Here is a 21,746-nt window from a genome sequence, read left to right as displayed (position 1 = left end):
GTTAGGGTACTGTTATCTCTTTCTAAAAACTGACCAAAAATGAGGTGTCTACGCCCAGTTGGGGCGTGGCAAATCGGAAAAACCTGTATATTCTACAGTATTAGAGCAAAACTTAACTACTAAATTGTTGACGGGATGTGAATGAGTATTCCGCAGTCGGTAACGCCCGACTGCAACGTTCTTACTTGTTTGTACTTTAATTAGAAATGAATTGTGAGATTTACAAAGGTTCTTGCCCAATCTCTGGCATTTACCCATTGCCATATGAGATAGAGAAGACTCTAGCTTTCCAAATGGCATGCAGCTTCAGCTTCAGTTCAGTTTACGCATACATATATACATGTACATATATGCATGTACATATATGTTCATATGTATATGTACATACTGCAATTCTTTTTCACTTTCCGTGTGAGTGGGGCTAGGTCATAAAATCTAAATAAAATTCGTTAGGCAATGCATTTAAAATTTTTGTTGTTTGTAAAACAATTTAAAAGTTTTCTATTTATTATTTTCTTTATTGTATTGTACTTATTTATTTTTATTTTATTTGAATAAATACTCATCTGTGTTTGCTACGAAGGATAGAGAAAAAAGTTGAATTCAACTTTTGGCTCGTTTAATTGCCGCTTGATTGATGACCCTTGGGGCGGCTGCCAGACAACAATTAAAACAACAACAACAACAACAACAACAACAACAGCAACAACAAGAACAGCAGTGAGCAGACGCAGCAGGAGCCTAAACAGCGTTTTAATTTATAATTTATGTAGCGAATTTTGATTAATTGATTTCCATTTGCCGTGTTAGAGTCTACTTTGGTCGTGTTCGGGTTTGGGTTTGGGATTGGGATTGGGTTTGGGTTATCTGCCCATGGGCGGGTGTATTCAGCTCTGTGGCTTTGCCGTTTGACATGTGGGCAAAATTAATTTGATGCCGCTACCTGCTGCTCCTTGAGCCGTAATGTACAGGTATTCACAGTGTGCCAAATATTTGCATCTATCCAATCTCTTTGCCAGTGTGTATCTCTCTGTGTGTGTGTGTGTGTACGTGTGTGTGTGTGTTTAGCTTACCTTTTGGCATATCTTCACATCTACACAGCTGCGCCGTCAAAATTTACAAGTCATCGACGTTGCGGTCAAAATTTGCATAATTTGCTTTCCATGTAGGCCCAGTCATAAATGATTGTCTATGATCTGGCCCGGGCTCGGCTGGCAGAGTGGGCGGCTGGGTGTGACTGCTGAGTGTCCACCTGCAGGCTGCCTTCACTATCATTATGCGCCGCTGTTTAGTTGAGTTCCTGGCTGTTTGCACTGCTTAAGCGAAAATGGTGTTAAGTGCTTTCGCATACAAAATTTACATGGCTGACAATTTTTGAACGATGTATCGACAACGTTGTTGCCGTTGCCGTTGCCGTTGTCGTTCTACTTGTTCTCATTGTTGTCGTTGCTGTCGTGGTTGACTGTTGTTGGCTGTTGTGGTCGTGTCGCCCGGCTTGACTTCCGTTTCCGTGTGTTTGTGCACGCGCCCTGTCAATATTTGGCATTTGCTACAAGGCACACGACACACCCAATGAGCGTTGCGGCGCTGCCACGCCCCGCTGTTTGCCGCCGCCCACTGCTGCGAAAATGTTTGGCTACCTCCAATTGCAGCGTTCTGCTGATGCTGCCCGCCCCGCCCCCTTCAAAACTGTTTGCCTTCCGGCAGCGGCAGCTGGTCAATGAACCCCATGCAACAAAATGTTGCAAGGTGCAAAATGAATTTCTTTGAGTGGGGATTCCGTTTTTGTTTTAAATACATTTTATTAAATTTAATTTATTAACTATGTTTTATTTTATAAATGTTAAACTTAATGCTAAATACACGTTCGTCAGTTAAATATTTTACATGCAGTTGCTTACGATTTAAGTATGTTAATTAATTAGTTAATTCTCAGTTATTGTTAGTGAGTGTGTTTTTTTTTTTTTTTTTTTTTTTTTTAATTTCATTTATTTATGAGTTAGAGTTGAGTGTTAAATGTTTTCGTTTTTGATACCAAGATTGGCTTCTTCTTCTTCTTCTTTTTTTGTGTTTTTTGGTTTTCTCTTATTTCCCTTTTACGTATAAAATGCAAACGTTGCGTTGCTAAATTGAATGAATTTCTGTTAAGTTAACCATTTATTATTAAGTTCACTTAAATGTAACTTGCTTTTAAATTCTTTATGCCTCCTCCTCCTCCTTCTCCTCCTGCCTGACGTTTGACGAGTATGTAAACAAATTGTCATTAATTACATTTGCTGCTATGCTAAATGGGCCTTAAAACTAGATGAATTTGATTTATATATGTGTTGCTTGTATGTGTGTGTGTGTGTGTGTGTGTGTGTAATGTGTATTTGTGTCTTAAGAACAAGCTAAATTTATTTATTTTCATTTCATTTCATTTCCGGGCAGCTCTTCGCTTACTCTTCAACATAAATTAACAACAATCATGAATTCATTTAACTTTAGCTAAAAGTTGTCTAGATTTTGGCGCTTAAAGCTGTTGTTTAAAAATATATTAACAATTCAGTGTTCACATCGTACATCTAAGTTGATTTTAATGTATATATTTATATATTTATTTCGAGCTCTAAGGTTTAGTATTCGATTTATACACGGGCGCTTAAGTCTAATGGATTCATTTTCATTTTCTTTTCCTTTTTTTTTTTTTTTTTTTTTTTTTTTAGATTTTTCTTTTTCTCTGTGAGTTTTCATTTTTAAATATTTCTTAACATTTTACATGCATATTTATTGTTATAATTTTTTGTTTGTTATTTTACATTATTTGGCGCATTTTCGTCGTCGTCTTCCTTTGATGCATTAAAAAGTGCTACCCAATCGCTCAGTATTCAATGTCAACCTCCACGCTAAATGCTTTGCTGGCAGCTTGAATTCAGTTTTCTATCTCAATTCATCCAGCGCACATCACATAACTTATAGTCAATTTCATCTTTTACTAACTTCTCGCCCAGGTTCGATTCGATTCGATTTGATTTGATTTGATTTGTTGTCGGCTTAGATCATCGACTGCTGCTCGGCTATCAGCACTCAGCGTCAAAATCGTGTACCCGTGCCATGATTGCGATCCTGGCTAATGAGCATCTCGTCGCCGTTCAGCTGGTGGTGCAGCTCCTCCGGCACGGTCTTCAAGTGCTGCGGCTTGGCCTGTAGGTGGAGCGTAAATGAAGAGTGAAACCGTTATTAATATGCAGCTCGGCATTTCATTGGCAATAACAATTTTCCATTTCATGATTAAATAATATCGGGGAAATCAACATTTCATAGCCGGCTATTTGGTATTATGTTTGTGTTTGTGCAATGACTAATCCATAGATTACCATTGCGTCAAAGGCAAACAAAGAGCAATAAAAATAAAAGAGGAAAACAGAAAGCAGAAAGAATCCAGCCACGGCCGAAAACACCCAAATACTCACACACACACACACACACACATACAAATACACGTTAAGAGCGATGCTTTAAAATTAACGAGGCGCGCATTATTTGAGTACCCGCAGCTATTACGAATTCACATTTACCCCCCGCCCCGCCCTCCGGCCGACTGCCAGTAAAGTGCCTGGCGCGCTTGGCTAACTGGGCGTATGCGTGTTATTTGGTTTCGTTCAGTGTACCGCTGCGCTAAATCTAACCATTTGCTGGTCGCCAGCTCCCCAGGCAACACCGCAACAGTCACATGCAGAGCGCCAGAGCCAGAGCCAGAGCCAGAGCCAGAGCCAGAGCCAGAGCCAGAGCCAGAGCCAGAGCCAGTCCAGCCGTTCCAGTCCAAGCCCCATGTCCTGGCTGTCGTACTGGATTTGGTGCTGTTGTTTCGGTTGGCTTTTGCGCGCTTCGCTGCCTTTTGCCTTGCATTTTTCAAAAACTCTCGGGACCCATACAGACAGAGAGAGAGAGAGAGAGAGAGCACAACAACTCACTCAGCGCTCAAGGAATGGAAAAAAATGTACATTGTAAATTCCGTTGCTGTTGTTGTCCTTTTTTTTTTTTGCGGGCCATAATAATTGCAATCATTAGAGTCAAAAGTTGCCACACCGCAGTGTCCTTTGGCGTGAAACAGTTGCAAAAAAAAGGATGAGAAGAGAAGAGAGGAGAGGAGGACAGCTGAGAGCGAAATATATACGAAGTTCATGTGCTGTGAATTGCAGCAAGCAGCCGGGACAATGCAATGGCGGCTATGCCTGCGCCTGCAGCGCTCGCCAGGACGAACGCAATGCGCGTCGCCAAGTGTACATATAATGGCATATTTATAGAGCAAATGACATAGACAATAAGAATGACAGAGAGAAAGAAAGAGAGAGAGAGACAGAGAATGGGATAGCACATTATTCTCTTTTTGCACTACTTTTACTGCGGCTGTCATTTTTATGCACGCTCTGAGGTCATTTACCGCTTTGAACTTTTGCCGTTGAATTCGGGTTTAAAATTTAAGCAGCCAGGGATCAAGAGGTCCGCCAAAAGCAAAACGGAGAAAAAATAGTTCAAGTTGTCAAGCTGAAACTTGGCAGGCGAAAAAAAAAAATTTTTTTTTTTTGGAATGGTTAAACTTGTTTTTAAGTTTTTAAAATAAAGTCACCTTCCAATCATATGGGAACAATATGGAGCAGAATGAACGACTATCTGGGGCTTTTGCTGCAGGAAAACTGCATCAGCATGTGCTTAAGGAAACTCATACTTAACTAATACAAGTTTTGCTAAGTTTAGTGAAAAGTTTAAAGGAATAGCCAAACTTGGGATACGAAAGAGCTGATAAATGATATTATAGGAGCTTATTTGTAAATATGCTTTTCTTTAATTTATGGTTCAATGGATCCATCTGGCAGCTCTATATCTTTGGACACAGACGGTTATGGGAGAGATATTATATGCAGAAAGGGCTGTCAACAAATCTATTTGAACCAAATAAAATGATTATCATCATCAACATTTCAAATACGATTTTCTGTCGAGGGTAGTTAGATGGCAGCGTCGCATATGTAAAGCCCTGTTGATATTTTATAAAATAAAATAGGCCTGATCTATAAAGTTAAACAACAAATCTATCTTTATATGGTATATCTAACTCATCATATCGTAATATTATAATACAACAATTCATATTTCATTCAGAAACATATCAGTTTAATAAAAGAAAGCTTCCCAGAAACGGACTCTAAACCAGATTATAAGCCGTATATGGAAATATTGTTAACATAAAAGAGCACAAGTAAATTCATGCTAAAGTAGCCTAATTAACAAACAACCCATTTGGTTGTTCATCTTGTGGCTGTTTTGTTTATCTTCTTGAGCTCTGCACGCAGGTTGGCTGGGTGGCTGATGGCTCGTGGCTCGTCGGGTCGGTGGGCTGGTGGGTTGGTGGGTTGGTGGGTTGGTGGGTCGGCGCATATTACTTAGCAATCCCTTGAGCAGTTATCAGACCAACCGCAAAAATCCATTTTCTGCCCCAGTGGCTTCAATTTATGAAAGGGAACAAAAGATTTTCGGGGCATGGCGACCGGGTGTGCCCAAGATAAATGTTTACTCCAACCATCTACACGCCCCCAGCCGCAGCTCACCAGCCTCACCCAAAGCGAAAAAAAAAGAGAAAACTCACTTTGCATATTGATGCTTTCAACGTTTTGGACATTAAGCGACTTCTTCAACTGGCTGCTATCAACAAGCAGCCAGAAGTCGCTGCCCAGTAGCTGCCCAGCCGGGACTAGAAGTACATCAAACAGACACTTACCACATCGCTGCCATAAAGGCTCATGCCGACGCCGACGCCGACTCCGACGCCAACGATGCTTCCGTTTCCGCCAGCGCCGTTGGCCGCTGCCTGCTGCTGCTGCTGCTGCTGGAGCTGCTGATGCTGCTGAACGACGGGCCCATTGCCGGGCGCGGCTGTCGAGGATGTGGCCACCAGTCCCATGCACGTCACCGGCTGCAGCAGCCCATCTCCCGTGGCTACCACGCTGTGCGCAAATATGGGCGGCGGCGGCGTGGGCGAGAAGGTGGCCAATTGTGATGGATGCGACATGGTGACACCGGTGATGGTGCTGTTCGTTCCAAACATGGGACTCGTTGAGTACATGGGGTGATGTGCCAGATCGATCTATATATATGTGTGCGCGCGTGTGAACGGCCATAGAGAAATGACAACAAACAAGAGTGTGAGGGAGAGAGAGAGAGAGAGAGAGAGAGAGAGAGATGTGGAAAATGTAATGATTTATATGCAACAATTTCAGCGCGAGCTCGTGGTTTTGTATTTGTTTTGTGATAGAGCGCAGCTGCTTACTATTCGCTCTGCTGTTTTACGTCGCAAGTTAGATGGATGGGCACTACATTATAATATAGCAAATATATAAAACAACTGAAACTTGTTTGTGTTGCAGAAATAATTTAAAATGTTTATTCTATGAACCAAAAATGTATTTCACATAATTTTAGTAATTATTTTAAATCAAAGATATAATTTATTATTAATTATAAGGGGTAACTCAATTAAACCATAATAAAAAATTATTTCTAATATTTCGCTAGGCAAGGAAGATTCAATTAAAATTAATTATTTTCAAAAAATATATATGCTTTTACTTAAATTGGAATTTTGTAATTAAAAAACAACTCACTGTCGTTTGCCTTGATTTTATTTTGAATATATATTATATTCTTTAATAAGTTATATGGTTTATACGTATAATCTCAATAGACATTTACATAAAAAAAATACCTCAAATAAATATTATATTATATTAAAAATATAAATATTAGTTTTATAATCATATATCTGTTTCTTTTGCTTTCATTTTATTTTATTATATATAATTTTTTAATTAAGTATTCATTTTGTTTTAATTATTATATAAATGAAATTAAGAATAAAAACTAATAATTTAAATAACAAATTTAATACATAATTTTTATTAAACTAATAATAAATATATCATTAAAAAAAAAATATATAACATTTAATATTATATTAAAATTAAATATGTAACTGTGAGTAAATTATTTATATTAATCATAAAGATATAATATTTTTAATTGATTAACTTTTTTCTTTCAAAAATATATTTTATTTCATATTAAATAATTTAATATTGCAAAATTGTATTTAATGTGAAGCTTATGGAATAATTTTAAACAATTTTTTTAAATTATGATTATTATAAATAATTTATGAATTTATATATTTTTTAAATTGTTGGAGCAGCCCTCGTTGGCTATTTTGGCTAGCTTACACACTCAAATTAACACGTGCATGTATGCGTGTTCTCTGCCTATTTATATGCATAGGAATACGAGAGGCTGGCGGTGCTTTGTGTACCTAGGTGTGGCTGCCTCTTACCACAGAGAGTGGTAGTTGATGCGGAGGGAGGTGGAGGCACCGCATTTGCAAGCATTTGGCTCTTGTGTTTTGCTATTGTGATTGTTGTTGATGTTGGTATTTGTTATTGTTGTTTCTAGTTAATAATGCTGCGCTTGGCGTTTATTTAGCCAAAACGCGCGCTGCGCCCCGCCCACCTACTGGATCCTCCTCAAGGCGAAATTACGCGCGTGTTAGTGTTAGTGTGTTAGTGTGAGTGTTAGTTGGCCAAATGTTTGTGCGTGGCATATTAACGCTTATCCACGTGCGAATGTGTTGGTGCTCGTGCACCAAAGTGTGGTCAAAATTTATGCACTCGACGTGCTTCTAATGAAACTAATTTCAGCGCAAAATAAATTCTCATTGCTTGGCATAGATCATGGTCACAGCAAAAGATTGCGTGGAGTAAAGAAATAATAGCTGCAGATAAAATTCATTTAATTGTTTCTGCTGAAAGCAGAGTATTCCTTTTATATATCAAATATGCGATAGTTCTGCCTGAAACAGTCGAGGCTAAGCTATAACTCATTGCAATAATTTAAAGGCCAAGTCAAAGAAATTGCCGTTTAAATAGTTTATGCCAATAAAAATATATTTCATAAACAAGATTAGAAACTGCATTAGGACCGGGCAAAGTTTGTGTTTCTAATTGCATTCATGCATAACATCACACACACACACACATACACAAACGCAACTAAAGAATTAAAATGCAATTGGGCTGCCATAAATATTGCTTTGGTTCAATATGAAAGTCAAAAGCTGATTAAATTATTTGTTTTTGTCAACACTCTGCCAACTAGTCGAAGCCCCAATGGACCCAAACACCCATTGTAAAACTCTGCCGCAAAGCGCAGTTGGAAAACTTTTAAAACAAATACCAATTACAACAACAACAACAACAGCGATGAGAGCAAGAGGAAGAGCGGCTGTTGCTGAAGCTGAACAAAGTACATACATATATAATCGAATTAAAATAATTGCCATGAAAATAAAACAAAGAACTAAAATCAACGGCAAACATTTTGCCTGCTGGCCAGTGTGTATGGCTGACGAGAAGGAGAGGGGAGAGTGTGTGAGTGAGTGGGAGTGAGAGAGAGAGTGCTGTGTGCTGTGTACAACTTTTCGATAAATGACAATAAAGCCATACAATGTCATTAGGTGAATGGTTTGGCCTCGACTGCTCCCTTGCTGCTGCCATTCAATGTGCTTGCCCGCTCCAGTTCCTCCACTTCTTGGTGTTGTTGTTGTTGTTGTTGTTTACCATAAAAGTTGTTTGCAAATGCTTGCACACCGACAGACAAACTGCAGCTTAAGTGCATTTTAAGAGCAGACCAAAAACATCCATTCGCCAACAACTACGAATGCCAGAGCGAACACAGAACATGCACATAACTCAAGTCATTACAATAATTGTTGAAATCAAAGCCAGCCGTTGGACAAAGAAGCAAAGCTGGCAGCAGCAGGAGCAGCAGCAGGTGCAGCAGGAGCTGCATAAGCCTGCACTGCAAACTGACATGGAACTGGAACTGCAGCAGTCCAGGTGGAAGGACTCCCGCACACTGACCTCAAAGCAACACAGAAAATTCTGTGTTTCCAGTGAAATCGGTCGGAATTCTGGATTTGCTCTTGAAAGTGTTTTCAGCTAACGTGCAGCAGATTTTAGATTTGCTGCTTCATAACTCAGGCTGAGCAAATCATTTTTAGATTCAACTAAATAATTTCTATCTAATTATAGTTCATTTATCTCGAGTTGCTTGGATATTCGTAAGTGTATTTCAATGTTCTTTAACTGGATTTATTTGCGTATTACGTATACGTCCCGTTGGATGGCAAATGCATATGCAGTGCGAACAGCAGCAATAGTGCTTGATTCAGTTTCGCACTCACTCACACACACACACACACAGAGAGATGTTATCAAATCATATTGCAGCTGCATCAAATTGTCTTCAATACATTCTGTTAGTGCTACTCTGCGTATGCGTAATGCTGAGCTCATTGCTTCCTTTTCCTCTGCTGCCGCTGCTGTTGCTACTTTTTTTCCCCCTTTTTGCTGTCAATGGAAGACAAATATTTGTGTGCAATGCATTGCATAGTTTTCGGAGCCAGCTGTCAGTTTATTGATTTGCCAGCTGTGCAGGGGATGTCTGAATGCGTTGGCTGTAATTGATTTTGGCTCAGCTCTGGAGAGAAGTAATTAAAAATCTTGTGGCAGCTTGTAATGAGTTATGTGTGGCAAGCTGAGGCAGCCATAAATAAAGGGCAGCACATCACGTAGATGCCATAGCAAAAACCAAGGAGAGAAGAAGAAAAATCAAACCAAATGTTTTCGAATTTATTAAAGCATAAATCATAGCACAACAACAATATTAAATTAACAATGCAATTCAACTAAACATCACTACGAGCCGAGCAAAGGAATACAAATAAAATTACAAATAAAACATTTTAAGCTCCCTTCAGACACGCGTCGCATAGCCCTGCATGTAGAGCCCGCCAGTCCCGCCCACATTATCGACCACAGCGCCAGCCACGTAGCTGCTGCCCGACGCCGTGGCCGCCTGCAAGTCCGCCAATATTTCATCATCCATCATAACATTTACCTGCGAGTAGATGTTCGGCTCGGCTCGCTTCAGGTCCGTCTGCCTCGGCCGTCCCAAGGTGGCGCTGCAATAGGGCGTCAGGCGCTGGACGCCGCCAACGCCAACGGCATTGCCCACCAGTGGGGCACCAGCCAGCTCGCTATAGCTGAGCTCAGTCTGCAAGAGGTAGAGAGAAAAAGAGAGAGAGAGTGAGAGAGAGAGAGAGAGAGAGTAAGAGTGAGTGAGTGGAAACTTTCAATATGCTGAGTCAATCACTTTCAATTTGCCCGCCAGTTGCATAATTGTCGAGTGTGAAGTTTGGCCACAGCGAGGCTAAGCAAGACCTGAGCTCTGTTCAAGCGTGGAGCGTAAAGCCCCAGAGGCTCGTGAGCTGTTCAAAGTGTAATTTGATTAAAATCAACTATATTTATACATTTTATCAATTGAGCTCTCTTAGGGCTCTCACAAAGCGCAGGGGTATTCAAAGGCGTTTGATTAGCTGTTTTTTTAAATAATTGACTTCAAGACTTGATGATAAGATTATAACATCTTATAAAATATTTTATATAAATTTGAAGTTATGTGAAAGCAGCCGAGATAGGAAGTGGATTAAATAGTGGGTGTGATAGTATAATTCATAAATAGTCTTAGGAATGAATATTCATAATGAATGAATACAAAAATATTATGTTTTATATTTAATAGGACACCGAAAAACAAATTTGATTATATTATCGGTTATGTATTTAAATTAAATGTATAAGAAATTATTAGAGTCTATTTACTGGCTAATTCTATTTCTCATAATTTATAACAAATTAGTAAAGCTCATATTATAGAATAATTCCGTTCACCAGCTATTTCTAATAATATAATGAAAATAATAATAATAATAAGAATAGTAATTATTAGGTTTACAATTTTGCTCTATGACTGGATAATTCTTTACACTGTCTAGCTCCACTTCACAACTCTCATTTCACGCCTTCAGCCAGAAATTTGAAATTGCTTAAATTGCCGTCAATCAATCAGTGCCTACGAATCAACAAGGCGCATTGTTTCACAAATTACATTTGAGCAAGCGAAATCTGTCTTAAAACTTGCAAAAATAATTTCTGAGCTCTGCTCTTCACACCTTAACCAGTTTTGTGTTGGATAGGGGGCAGGGCAGGGAGCAGGGCAGGGGCAGGGCAGGGGCAGGGCGCTTTGGGTTTTATGTCTTGCTATGTCTACGGAACATAGCCAGCCACGCCCACTGCCACTGCCCTGGCGAAATGCTCACATGAAACGCCTGTTTGTAATGTGTCTGGTCTGTGTCCTGCCCTCGCCCCTTCACCTCCCGCCCAACCCCAGCAGCCATCAGCCACTTTCAGTTAGCAGCTGCAGCCACGAGCTGAGCACGGCGCACACTTGCCGTTTATTGCATTTTGAGTTTGCAGGCAACAGAAGCAACAACAAAAACACACACACACACACAGACTCACACATACACATGCACAGTTAGACAGAAAGTGCGCGCATCCTCTGCCAGCTTTGCTCCTTAGCGCTGCTTTTGCTCGTCTGGACGCTTGTCCGCCTGCAACTTATTTTTATTAAATTCGCAAATGGGAAATTTATATTGCTACAGCTACAGCTGCTGCTGAGGCTCCTCCTTGCCGGGCATGTCCTTGTTGTTGCCAGTGGGCGTGGCAGACACACACCCAAACACATACACAGGGGCGAATTTCTACTTAAATGATTTTCAAATTATGTTGGTTTTGCTGCAGCAACTGCGGCTGCTGCCACGCCCCCATTGCTCGTTGTTTTCTATTTATCTGCGCGACCTTCACCGATTTTGTCTGCTGAGTGTTTTGTGCGAATTTTAGCTTGCATTCTCGCCAAACGATAAAATATATACAAGTGTGTGTATTTATAAATATATAAATATATATATGTATATATGTGTTAGTATTGCTGTTGCTTGTTGTAGGTGTTGTCCATGAAATTGTGTAGCTGGCGCCAAAGATTTTTTAGGAATTTCGTTTGTTGGTTTTTCAAATTATGTGCGATTATTTTCAGTGTTGGCTGCCTCTAACCAGGTGGCCACAGGTCAAGGCAGGCTGACATAATTAATTTAATTCTGCAAATAGGCTAAGGAATTTCGGTATAGAATTTCAGTTTGCCTGGCTACCTGACTGATTGATTAGCACAAAGAAAATTAAGTATTTGGATGGGTTTTGACTTGAATGGAATGTGGAAAATGAGTGGGAGCTTAGGCTATAATGGCTTACTCTAAATTAATTTTATTTTATAGACTGAGGAAGGTTTAGTCGAGCATATTAAGTATATATTTATAATCTATTCAGCTAGCTGAATCAAGCATCTTCAGCTTAGAAACAAGAAATGCAAAGGAATTCAACTCAAGTCTTAGAGATCAAATGCAGAACAATATCATAAAATTATTAATATATTCAAAATCTACATAACTAATTGAATATGATATATACATAATAATAGACTTGAGTATATATATAGCATATGACAAATGCCATTGACTTGTATATATGCATTATTATAGTGTATATAGAATAAGCTCAGCATTTTTAGATATTTGTCAACATGTATATGTACATCAGACAGAACATTAACTAGAGAATAATAAATATCTTGGAATATATATTTTTATAATGCGATCTTAAAATTTATAGATATCTGCGATAGTTTTATACAGTAAAATATTCTTATAGCTCATGTGCAGAGCATGAGTTGGCCATATAAGAAATGGTCGTGCAATAAATATTCTTATAGTTCATATGTAAAACGAGCTCAACGTTTATAGAGATATCTACCCTCATTTTATATAGTCGTATATTCTTCTAGCTCTTATACAGCGCCAACTCAACATTTATCGATATAATTTTATCGATTTATTTTGATTGCATTTTCAATCGGATTGACAGCAGAGTAAGCACTCTTAGACACACTTCTGGCTTAAAAATATTTTTAATTTTTTTTTTTCAAGGGAAATACAAGAAAATGAGGGAAGATTTCTTTCATCTCGAATTTATTGATGGCTATTCAGCAACTATTTGCTGTCTGGGCCGCTGTGTCTGTCGATCCGTTTCTCTGGCAACAACAAGGCGGCCATCAATTGCGGCTTAAATAATAAACTGCTTGCTGGCCATAAAAACCACTTAACCCGAAATATGCGAAAAGTAAGAACGGCCACAGCGCGCAGCAAGTGGCTGGAGGGCTGGCTCGCTTGGCCAGGTGGCAGGTGGCAGGTGGATACATCTGTGGCCAGCCTTGGTCACCCTGGCCAACGGCTGGCCACCCTGGCTATAAATTAAGATGGCTGCCAACGCGGCCATATTGTAAAAGGTTAAATGTTTGACTGTCGGCTAAGTGCGGATTAGGGCTCAGCCGGGCATAACTCACCTTCTGTTGGTGCTGCTGCTGCTGCTGCTGTTGTTGCTGCTGCTGCTGCTGCTGCTGTTGCTGCTGCTGCTGATTGGCATAAGCGCCCATTTTGCCAACGGGTATAAGCGTATTATATTGTATGTACTGGCCGTGGGCTGTGGGCGGGCCAGTCTTTTTGTCGACCACGGCATACGTGGGCATGATGTGATCGTAGGTTGTGGAGGTTATCACGGCGTTCTGCTCGGCCAATGCGGCCGTGGCATAGGCACGATTGTGGCCCTTTGTTGTCCACTCGTCGTCCACGTCGTGGCCATCTGCAAAGGAGTCGGAGAGTTCGAATCAGAGCTATGTAGCTATGTCCCGGACTGGCCACAGAGCTGGCAAGCTGAATGCTAGAGGAAGTGCCCACCTTGCGGTATTATGTCCGGATTCTTATCAATGCTGTCCAGGCTGCTCGTCACGTGGCACGTCTCCCGGCCGATGCGATGCATATCCTGCACTGATTGGCCACCATTGTGCGCCAGTGTGCCGATGCCCAGGCTGCCATTGTTGTTGCTGCCGAGAATGCCGAGGTTGCCGTTGCCGTTGGCGGTGCTGCTGCTGCCCCCGTTGCCCGGATGCGAGTAATTATTGCGATCGCGTCCCGACGAGCCGCGAACCCGCACCACCACCACGATGATGAGTGCCACCAGAAATAAACTGCCCACAATGCCGGCCAGTATGCCAAGGAATGGCCGGATGTCCTCGATGAGGGGCCCATTGGCCAGCGATAGGTCTGCGTGTCGTGGACAGCAGTCGGTGGGGGTGTGGGTGTGTGTGTGTGGGGCAGCATAGGTCGGGCAGCATTTGGAGCAGAGAAAACAGAAAACGGAGAGAAAAAAAAATGGAAAAGAGAAAATTCGCAGGATAAGCGCGTGCTACAATAATTTTACGAGAATGCATTGCATATTTTTCTGCCTGTCTTTATTCTCGCATATTTTTTGTTATCCTTCTCACTCGACCGCTCTCTCTCTCTCTCTCTCTCTCTCTCCCTGCCTACCCCCGTTTTTACTGCTGTTTTCTTCTTTGCATTGTTTTATGAGCTGCTAACTACGTTCCGTTGTCGGCCCCGGCTCCGGCCTCCGGCCCCAGCCCCGGTCCCGGTCTCTGGACCCGTACTCATTGTTGTTGTTTTGGTTGTCGGTCCCCAGTTCCTGCTGCACGTGCTTGGAATTTAGTGCCGCTTTAATGAGCTGCATGTGTGTGTTAGTGTGTGTGTGTGTGTGTCCAGTACGTGTGTGGTCCGTTGTAAGCCGCTCAGTGTTAAGGTTGCTAATTTTTGTCTCAGCCGGCGGCGGCATGTCGAGCATTTTTAGTAGCCAAAGCCAAAGCCAAAACCCAAAGCCAAAGCCAAAACCCAAAAACCCGAAAACCCAAAGTCTGAAACAGTTGTTCAAAAATGCGTCCGGATTTATCGTGCGAACTTCGTTAGTCACATTTCAAGAGAAACTTATTCAAATCGTATGCAAAGTAAGACATCAAATTGAAAAACTCAAACAATACGAAATGGAAAATCAAATTTAATGCAATTTATTGAAATCAAATTGATAAACAACAAAACGAAAAACAAATTAAATGCTAAACAAAATCTTGAAAAATAAAAAGAATAAAATAGACAACAAAATTATATGGGAAAAAAATATAAGAAATGTAGCAAAAATATTTAAACAAAAATTACAAACACTTAAAATAAATTATATAAAAACTCAAAAGTTAAAATTAATAATTCGTGATGCATTTTTAATAAACAAAATATTTTTTGATAACAAGTGTCAAAACAAATTAAGAAATTAATAAAAATTCTAGAAAGTCAAAAGCAAAAGAAATTATATTAAAAATTATAATAAAATGTGCTCAAGCAAAACATCAAATTGTGTGTGTGCGTGTGCGTGTGTGTGCGAGCGCATTGTAAAGGTCTAAATGATGATCTTAAGCTCAAAGTAGCCACTACCTTCATCGTACGCCCCTTTGCCCACGCCCATAAACTCATCCTCGTCGCATATGCAATCGCTTGTGGTTGCCTTTGATGTGCTGTGTGTTGCTGTAGCTGTTGTTTTTGTTGTTGTTGTTGCTGTCGGTTGACTGCCATGGGCAGGCTTAAAAGCTTGATAGGATCTGGTAAATGTTATTTGAACTGAAAGCATGCAACCAGAGTGTAAGAAAGAAATGTTAGAGAAAGCAAAGAACTTAAAGCAAATTAAAAGACAAATCAAACCGTCTGGCTCACAGTCAGTCAATGCATGAGTGAGTGAGTGTCAGGAGTAACTGTAACTGTAAATGTAACTCTGTAGTTGTAGCTGTAGCATCGGCAATTAATTTGTAGGCAACGATTGCCGGCTGCCCAGGACATATCAGGACATGCATGAAATTGCAAACCCATTCGCCCAACCATCTCGCCCCGCGTCAACCACCAGACCACTCAGTGGGAACTCCATGCATGTTCCTTGACTCACCCGTTTGCTTCTCCGGATCCTTCAGCGTGTAGACCTGCAATATAGTCGCATTGCTGCGCCCCTTGCTGTTGTGCGCTATAAGGAAGACATTGTAGCCCATGCCCGGCTGCAGGCCGCTCACCTCGAAGTAGGGCTTCCTGTAATGCGCGTCAAATCGATATTTGAATGTTCCAGGCAGCAGCCGCACCAAAAAAGAACGAGAGACGATAAATGAACAGTGCCTGGCAAGTATGCGGATTGCGTCCTGTGTCTATGCGTTGCACATGCCTCGTTGAGTCATGTTGTGTAATGCAAAAGTCACAAGGCGTGTGATTTAGACTCACTCCCTCCCTCTCTCTCTTTCTCTCTCTTTCTTCTTCTCTCTTCTGTTACTCACTTTGATTTGTAAATTTTGGGATAGCGCGTCGTTCCGTTCATGTAAACCTCCATGATAAAGTCCTGCGGCAGGCCACCATCGAAGCCCTCAACGCACTCGATTTGAAAGCCGGACGATGTCTGATTGAGCAGCGTGCAGTTCAACAATGGATCCGGTTCGCCTGTTCGAGCAGACAATTTATTTTTAGATTTCTTCGTATTGTTATTCAGTGCTTAGCTTAGCACTGATGCAACAAATTGCCAAAGTTGCACGTGATTGACGCAACTGCAATTGCAACGGCAACTGCTACACTAGACTACATAAATTGTGACTTTAGAATCAATAAGCCACAGTGTAGCAGCAGCAGCAGCAGCAGCAGCAGTCGAGGCAAGCAGCGCCAAAGCCATCAACAAATCGGCACAGTGGGACACCTGCGACCCGAACTAAGCACAAACAAAAACACAGACAAACACAACAATTGGAGTGGGCCACAAAGTGGCAGAGCGAGCGTCAGCTATGAACCTTCGCATACTCTGCCATGCCAGGTAAATTCTAGTACGAATCTATTGAAGTGCGACTTTGAAGCCACAAACGTAATTATGGAAATGAAAGCGAATGCTCATTAGTACGTCCAGAGTGAGGACTGAAGCTGGTGACATAATTCATAGTTCATTTGAAGGTTTTTCATATTTGAAGTATGCTCTGTGTCTACCTGTGCAGTGGAATGCTCATTTTATGAGAAATGCCAACGTTTACTTATAAATAGACATTTGACTTAAAGACCAACAATCAGGCATATAGAATAAACAGAAATATACAGAAAATTATTCTGATAACAAACTTTGCTGGTTTAATTAAGTGAGAAGGAAAAAAAAAATATTTCTATTTACTCATGTTGAATTTTTTTGGTATCTATTTCAGTATTGAATATTGCTCAAATATATTTTATTTGCTATAAATAATGAACACAATTATCGTTTATTTAATTTAGAATTCAATGAATTAATATAAAAAATAAAAGAATGAATAATAACTTGAATTAAGATAATATTTATTGAAGTGGATTATAAAATATTATTATTATTTTTTCATTTTATTTGCTTTATGTTCTTATTTTTGTTATTATTTATTTTACTTGCTTAATATATTCAACTTTGTTCTATTTATTTATTTATTTTTTTAAGTTTTCTGTTTATTTTTTTATTTTTAATTTTATTTTTTATTTTATATTAATTATTTTGTGCTTTACTATATTATTTTTATTTTTATTTTGTGTTAATTATTTTATTGCCCTACTCAATTTATTTTATTATATTGTATTATATTATTTCATTTGAAATTATTATATTTTTTTTATAGGATTTTGTATCATTTATGTAGTATTTGTATGAATTCTATTTGAGCAGTTTACCACTTGAATTGAGCAAAAATATAGAATAGAATTTTACTTTTTTGTCAGTTATGAAAAAATTAATTGCTTTCATTTTGTTTATCCATTTGATTTCAAAGAATTTTATTTTCAATTTCTATTTATTTATTTATTTTTCATTTTATTTAAAAGACCTTTCAAAAATAAAATATAGATTTATGCATGTAAACCAAAGAACAAATGCCAACAAATTGTAACAAATGCCAACTACTAATATAAATCATAAACAAGCCACATTCTAGCTCCATAACAGTTGAAACTGAAAAATAGAAATCGAATGCCGAAATAGTCGCATAACCTGAGCTACCCTAAACGCTACAGTTTGGTAAGCGAGCCGCTGTGCGGAAATGAGAGCAACGGGACAAACACGTGGACGGCACGCAGGTGGCCCGGGCACGTCGGTTGGCTTCTTTCCGTGTATGCTCTGGGCTGTTACTCACCTGCTGGCACTATTGTGTACACGCAGGGCTCGCTTTGATCGCCAATTTCGTTGCTGGCCCAGCACAGGAGTGTGCCGTAGTCCTGTGAATGCCCAAATAAAAGAGTCGACAGTTAGTAGTGTATGCATGTGTGTGTGTGAGTGTGTGGAGCCTGGCATGAGTGACAATGGAATGGTATTTCACGGGCTTAATTTATGCATGCAATGCGGCGTTGGCGACACACCTTTTCGGCCTTAATTGAAAATTCAAAACCGCAATTCGTTTGGAAAATTATGTGACGCCCAGCCGAGGAGCTGAGCTGAGGCGGCCATGCAGTGATTTATGTGACCCCAGTGGGAGTGAGTGAGAGGGGCGTACTTACGTTCTCCACCATGGGCGTGTAGTGGGCCACACTGCGGCCGCGGTCGACGGCCACCAGCGATGCGGGTATATCAGCTGTCTCGCCCTGCGTTGCATTGAATTTCCAGACGTATGTTGCCTCCGCGGGATTCGCATCGATTTCGCATGCAACTTTAACGGTCTCATGGCGGCCCGAACTGTACGTGGTGCGCTGTCCGGCACGGCAAACGGGCGCAACTGAAATGGAGTTGAAAGTTGGAGTTGGAGTCGGAGTTGGAGCAGCTTCAGTACGTGTCTGTGCAAATTGGCAACGGCATTTGCATAATTAAAGCAAAACATTGCGAAACTTGAGTTCAATTTGTGTGCTCAAATGGCCAACGACCGAGCACTGTGCAACAAAAGGCGCTCGTTTGCAACGTTCTGCTTAATTTGCTGTGCGGCAACTGAAACTGACAGCAGGCAACTGGCAGCAGGCACTGGCAGCAGCACTGGCAACTTTTTAAAAAACTCTTAGCAGCCATAGTATCTAAGCAGCTCTCGCTTGAAGTCTTTTCGGGCATTGCAAATTCACAAATTTAATCAATTTCGATCTTGTTATTTAATATTTATTAGACAATTGTGCTGCCTGGGCTTTCATTGGCATACGAACGACAGCTGCTGAATGTGTGAGCGTCTGTCCGTGGTGTCCGTTTCTATGTCTGTCTCTCTGTCTGCTGCAACATGTTGCATGTTAATTTGGCTGAGCAGAGCTAATGAAAGCAGCTGCCATGTCTGAGCCTGTCTCAGCATTTGTTTACAAATTGCAGCTATTGAAATATGCATTTAGCCGAATACGTTTCTCTATTGGCATTGTCAGGATATTTAGATAGACTCCTCGACTACTCACAGCGAATGTCCAGCTGAACGGGATTGCTCTCGCCGTCGCCCTCGCGGTTGCTGCCAACGCAGGTGTAGATGCCCGTTCTGGCCCGGCTCGCGTTCTGCAGCACTAGACTTTGATTGGCCACGACGATGCCCTCGGCGGGATTATTCTCCAGTATGGCGCCCTGCAACGAAATCGAGGAGGCAAATAAATACAAGTTGACGTTCAATTCCACAATTTATTGGGTTAAATTCAATTTGACGATAACGGCGCATTGAAATAAATTTAATTTGAGGCTAATAACACTTTCATGTTGGCTGGCGTAGATGGCCCGCGGCACCATGACGGGCGGCCCTCGATGTAGCCATGTTGACTAGGTGGGCGTGGCTGCATAATTTACGGCCCTGCCAGCATAAATTGTTAAGTGCTTTTGCAGCTAAATAATTCAATAATAAATTGTATAAATTCCTATATACCATGTGCGTGAGTGTGTGCATGTGTGTGTGTGTGTGCATGTGTGTGTGTAGATTTTTTCTCGGCGCCCAGCCAGCCCTAAAATATGCAACAATTATGTGGCGCTGGAGTGTGGGCGCCGTTTTTCGATTTGTTGTGTAGCCTCAAGGTAATTTATGTATAGTGAATAATGAAAATAATAACGCACAATAAACGACTTCAATTTTTCGCTGCTCGGGCGCTACGCTTCGCTGCTGCATGTGTGCTTAAGCTGGCCCTGGGGCCAAATGCTTAGCATAGCCAAAGCATTAATATTGACGTTGTATTGAATTAGCCATATTGATGGTATATCTAGATATGCATGTTAAACATATACATATATAAATGTGTATGTACATATGTATGCGTAATTACATGCAACATTTTATGAACAGCAGCTGTGCTCGTGTGAATGCTTTAAGAATCTTGCTGATTTATTATTTATTTGCAGTTGAAAGCTAATTGGCTTTAGTTCGAATACTTTGCACAACTGCAGCTAGCAATTATTTAATTTGGAGTAAATATTTATATATATAATACTAGAGCAATGAACAGTTTCTTGATATTTTAAAAGTATTTTGTAAATAAAATTGATTTGTCATAATACTTTTAAAGGAAATTTATTTATTTAGTATTTTAAATTTTTGCTCACTTTTTTTTTAAGGAATTTGTAAGTACTTGTATTTCTTCATTATAATTTTTCAAATTTTTACTATGTTTTTATTTGAGAAATTTAAGTTGTCAAAATTGTACTATATTTTTATTTGAGAAATTTAATTTGTCCAAATTTTACTATATTTTTACTTGAGAAATTTAACAATTAAAAATAAAATAAATAGAAGAAACATGCAAGAAAAAATCATGCATATATCGTATATTTATTTTATTTTTAATTAATTTATTTTTATTTGAAGCCATTTTATGTATTCACTTATTTTTGTTTATTTAATAAATGTATTCTTTTAATTTTTATGTCTGGGTTTTATTATAAGCTTTTATTTCGTATTTTTAAATTTATTTTCTCATTTATATTTACTTAAAAATCTTTTTTTTTTTATTTTATTACTTTAATTTTATTATATTTTTAATTTTGTATTTTATTTATTCATTCTTGTTTTATTATTTCTTTATTCTTGTGTTTAACTTTATTATTTTATTTTATTTACTTTAAGTTCCCATTCGCATTTACTTAATTAATTTATTGTTTAAATTATTTTATTTATTTTATTCTATTTGTATAAAAAGTAAGCCTATATCCCAGCAATCACTAATTGTATTATCTTTATTTTCAGCTTAATTTATACTCACATTATGTCGCCAGCTGACTTTGTAGATCCACGGATTCGACTTGATGTTGCACTCGAAGAAGACATCGACGCCCTCTCGCAGCGTTGCATTCAGCGAGTTCGTGCCCAGCTCCAGGCTGACAACGGGTATATCTACAAGGGCACAAAAATTGGAAGCTTAGTGGATTAGCCCATTGCGCATAAGACATGCAAGAAACCACTTAAAACGATTCGCTGTCAGGGCAACTAAGCGCAAATTACTTAAGCGCCGCGCCACGCCACGCCCACCAGCTGCAAGCAGCGAGCAGCGAGCAGCGAGGCGAACGAGTAAATCATAAAAAGCGTAAAACAAATAAAATACGGCGTAGCACACAAAGGTGTAATTATTTTGTAAGCCTCACAAATTAGGCAATTTAAGTTGTGAAAACTCGTTGCCCCGCCCCCTCCCCAGTGTGCTTGTGCCTCTGCTTGTTGGCAATTAGTCTGGGACCAGGGCGAGGATTTTGTATCTTGTCTATGGAAAGCGGCGAGTGTGGAGCCCAAATGGACAGCGAAGATTTGTTTTATGGGCTAGCTGGCTGGGCGGGCCTAAACAAGTAAAATCTGAACTTAATTAAATCAAAACTGGGCTGCGGAATGCGCGAATCAATTAAGCTTATTAAGCAATCTATCAAATTGTGCAAACAAGA

General features: G+C 39.8%; 1 protein-coding gene across 4 annotated transcripts in view; it reads right to left on the bottom strand.

The window, feature by feature from the left end:
• Positions 1 to 2,742: 2,742 nt before the first annotated feature.
• LOC6580403 (nephrin) overlaps positions 2,743 to 21,746 on the bottom strand; it is an 88,343-nt gene continuing 69,339 nt past the window's right edge. For 2 of the 4 annotated variants that reach the window (XM_015164196.3, XM_015164197.3), the window contains 12 exons: positions 21,080 to 21,210; positions 19,304 to 19,463; positions 18,440 to 18,654; positions 18,079 to 18,160; positions 16,231 to 16,390; positions 15,855 to 15,991; positions 15,353 to 15,535; positions 13,772 to 14,137; positions 13,381 to 13,676; positions 9,985 to 10,140; positions 5,759 to 6,124; positions 2,743 to 3,183 (listed from right to left, as the gene is read on the bottom strand). In XM_015164196.3, coding sequence (XP_015019682.1) covers positions 3,073 to 3,183; positions 5,759 to 6,124; positions 9,985 to 10,140; positions 13,381 to 13,676; positions 13,772 to 14,137; positions 15,353 to 15,535; positions 15,855 to 15,991; positions 16,231 to 16,390; positions 18,079 to 18,160; positions 18,440 to 18,654; positions 19,304 to 19,463; positions 21,080 to 21,210 — 2,363 coding nt within the window. In that variant the 3' untranslated portion in view covers positions 2,743 to 3,072. The remainder of the gene's footprint in view (positions 3,184 to 5,758; positions 6,125 to 9,984; positions 10,141 to 13,380; positions 13,677 to 13,771; positions 14,138 to 15,352; positions 15,536 to 15,854; positions 15,992 to 16,230; positions 16,391 to 18,078; positions 18,161 to 18,439; positions 18,655 to 19,303; positions 19,464 to 21,079; positions 21,211 to 21,746) is intronic. The other 2 variants (XM_015164195.3, XM_032729882.2) reach the window with 1 other exon arrangement.

Source organism: Drosophila mojavensis, unplaced genomic scaffold, assembly GCF_018153725.1.
Source record: "Drosophila mojavensis isolate 15081-1352.22 unplaced genomic scaffold, ASM1815372v1 contig_81, whole genome shotgun sequence".
NCBI classification, from domain to species: domain Eukaryota; kingdom Metazoa; phylum Arthropoda; class Insecta; order Diptera; family Drosophilidae; genus Drosophila; species Drosophila mojavensis.
This window is presented reverse-complemented; position numbering and strand designations above follow the sequence as displayed.